Here is a 3,582-nt window from a genome sequence, read left to right on the forward strand (position 1 = left end):
CATAAGAGGACAAAGTTTCATTAAGGCTTCGGTTCTTGTAAATTGTACATCTTGACACTAAAAACCATCCGATCAGACTGAAAGAGTAGCCGAATATTATCGTCCCGAAGTGGGGAATGCAGTGTTACCATCGACGGAGCGAAAAAAATCTTTTTATAAGGAACTGTTCGATTTTTTTGCGTGAGCGAACCAACAGAAAGAGTATGGATGACTGTGACTGTATTTGTTGTGTTTGTAGTGTTCTACAGGGTTTTCCAACTTTCAATTCCGAAAGTAAATTGAAATAAAACACACTTAGAATTCGAATTTCGATGAAACTTCAATTTCAAATTAAAGTTTGGTTTATGCCATTATGTATGAAATACAACATCATTCAAATGTGCACCTAGAGCTTCCTCGCACACCTTGATCCGGAACAGGTAAATTTCGAGGACTTTTCGGCACATATGGGGCGGTATCTCGGTCGTAACTTCACGAATGTTGTCTTTCAAATGTTCAAGAGTTTGCGGAGAGTTGGCATAGACACGGTCTTTCGCATAACCCCACAAAAAAAAAGTCTAGCGGCTTCAAATCGCATGATCTGGACGGCCAATTGGCATCACCAAAACGCGAAATTATGCGTCCCTCAAATTTCGTTCGCAATATGGTCATGTTCGGTCGTGTTGTGTGGCACGTGGCGCCGACCTGCTGAAACCACATGTCATCCGTATCCATATCTTCAATTTGTGGCAAAAAAAATCGGTTAACATGCGGCCATAGCGCTCACCATTCACAGTTACCGTCTCGCCGTCCTCATTTTCAAAGAAATACGGCCCGATGACTCCACCAGACCATAATGCGCACCAAACAGTGACTTTTGGCGGATGCAATGGCCTCTCAACAATCACGTGTGGATTTTCTGAGCCCCATATACGGAAATTTTGGGTGTTCACATAGCCACCGAGCTCGAAATGTGCCTCATCGCTGAAGAAAATTTGATGCGAAAATTCAGCATTTTGCTGCTGTTGTTCGTTCAACCAATCGACGTATGCCCGACGCATTCCACGGTCACCACGCTCTAATTTTTGTACTAGTTGGACTTTATATGGATGTAGGTGCAAGTCCAAATGCAAAATTCGCCACAATGATGTGTTTGACAAGCCCAATTGCTGAGCACGCCGTGGAATCGAAACATTCGGGTCATCCTCCACACTGGCAGCAACAGCAGCAATATTTTCGGCCGAACGCACATTACGATGATGCACAGGTTTCACAATATCCGCTGCGGATCCAGTTTGTTCGAATTTACGCACTACATTAACGATTGTGTGCTCTGTAGGCCGTCCATGATGACCAAAATCCGTCCGTAATGCTCGAAGAACATTTGCCGGTTTTTCATCATTTTTATGGTAAAATTTAACAAAATTAACACGTTGTGCGATGCTAAAACGATCCATATTGTAAAATGGCAGACATTCAACTAACGATATGACGCTTTGGTTGACAGCTATGTCAAACGGTTGTCAGCGCAGGGCTGTATACTTTCGGAAGCCCGAAATGGAAAACCCTGTATAAACAAATCTCAGTTCTCCAACAATCATATAGAAAGAGAGGGTCTTTTTGCTATGTCATCTCAGAAATATAAGAAACCGTTTCTCGAAGAATTTTTAAAATAAAAGTAGATATAAGAGATGCAGTTTATATAGTTTTTCTTTGAAAGTTCATCACTCGTTGGATGTAAAAAAAATGAAAAGCGATCAAACCATTATAGGGCAAATACATTACTTTACTTTTTCAAAATCAGCATTAAAAATGGAGAAAAGTATAAATCTTGAAGGAAGAGAGTGAGCGTTCCTGAGATTTCGATATTTCATTTATAAATGTCTCAGCTTTCTGAAAATTATATACCCTTAGAGCTAAAATGTTTTTAAGGGTGGGAGAATTGGCAAAAACACAAGCACAAAAATTCTGAATTATGCATCCCAAGACATTATGCATCCAAGTATACGAGGTTTGAGCAAAACTAGAACAAATTTTTTCTAAAGTAGATCTTTTTTATTGAACCGTGTAAAAATTGGTTAGAAATTTCACCCATCAGGTAGTCGTGTCATTAAATACCCGTGGACTTCATAGGTAAATTTCATAAGCCCCTTTATATACAGCGTATCGGTCAGAGTTTTGCATACACTATTCCCAGTCGTTCGCCTGTCGACAGGAGCCAACTAATTCAAGCAATATAGATTCCATCAACACAGTTTTTTCTAAATTAGAAGAAAACAATTCCAGAATGGACGGAATCGAAATGAGTTTGGATGAAATCATCAAATTGCAAAGAACGCAGAAAACCAATGCTGCTTCCAAAAAAACTCGAAATTCAATCGGTGTTGACGGAACGTCTATTAATCGCGGTGAGCAGAAGAATACCAAAGGACAACGAAGTCGTACTCAAAATGGCGGCGGCAAAATTCGACATAAGACTATTCGGAACAGAGTTAGCAAATCGTCAGATGAGCGTAGTTACATCGTTAGAGGACCGCCTGGCCGTGGTGCTGCACAGAAAAACGAGCGTCCCCTGAGGGATACCAATCATGTACAGAATGCAGCTAAACGTAAAAGAATTCAACCATCGAAGAAACCACAAGTCAACCTGAGCGCCTCTCCGAAACCAGAATTGTTCACCGCGGGATACCAAGAAGGAAGCACAAAGCTGATGGTGTCGAATCTCGATCAAGGTGTGTCCGATTCTGATATGAACGAACTGTTTTCTGAATGTGGTCCGCTGAAATACGTAACCGTACATTACAATCGAAACGGTACATCCTTGGGGGTGGCGGATGTAGTATTCGAGCATCGATTCGACGCCATCAAGGCGAGGGAACAGTACAACGGAATCCGGCTCGATGGTCGACCGATGAATATAGAGTTCGTTTCGATGAGGAATGAGGAAGTTGGAGAGCCATCACAGAGACCTCAACAGAATCAACTGAACCGTCGTAGAAGTGATTCTAGCATGCGAAATGTTCCTACGAATATTTATCCGTCTTGGGTGGAACGAGCACGTGAGCAGGAAAGACTACAGGATAATCTCGGAACAACTGTCAACCAGATGGATCATAGTGAGAATCGAGGTCCACGAAGATCGAAACAGAATCGCCGCGATAGAAATGACAGTCGCCGAAGTAAATAGCAAACATTCTTCGTACTAAATGTTCTAGTTAACCAAAATTTAAAAACATAAAATAAAAATTAAATCATCGCAATTCTTAGTTCTTTGATCTTCAATCTCTTATTCCTTGAACTGTCTTAAGGTGCACTTGAGTTTATAGTTTATAGTTTTGTGAAGTCCAAAGCCACTAATTTTCATGGATTTGTATCACTCAGAAAAAGCGTTATTATACAACAAAAAATATGAATACATTAATGTTAATTTTCATTCTTAAATTTTGTTTTTTTTTCTTTCATCATAATACTAGCTTCACATATACAAGCTGTTCGTTTGACCACTTCATAGATGGCAAATGCTTTTTCTTTTTCTTTTAAGTCTGTAATGATAAATGAAAGCAAAATAAATCAATCTTTTTATTTAGACTGCTAAAAATATAT

General features: G+C 39.9%; 1 protein-coding gene across 1 annotated transcript; it reads left to right on the top strand.

Moving 5' to 3' along the window:
- The first annotated feature begins 2,266 nt into the window (after positions 1–2,266).
- Positions 2,267–3,166, top strand: LOC129765682 (THO complex subunit 4-like). The gene has a single exon (XM_055766094.1). The coding sequence runs from the start codon at positions 2,267–2,269 to the stop codon at positions 3,164–3,166; it is 900 nt and encodes a 299-aa protein (XP_055622069.1).
- Positions 3,167–3,582: the final 416 nt, after the last annotated feature.

Source organism: Toxorhynchites rutilus, chromosome 2 (genome assembly GCF_029784135.1).
Source record: "Toxorhynchites rutilus septentrionalis strain SRP chromosome 2, ASM2978413v1, whole genome shotgun sequence".
In the NCBI taxonomy this organism is placed as follows: domain Eukaryota; kingdom Metazoa; phylum Arthropoda; class Insecta; order Diptera; family Culicidae; genus Toxorhynchites; species Toxorhynchites rutilus.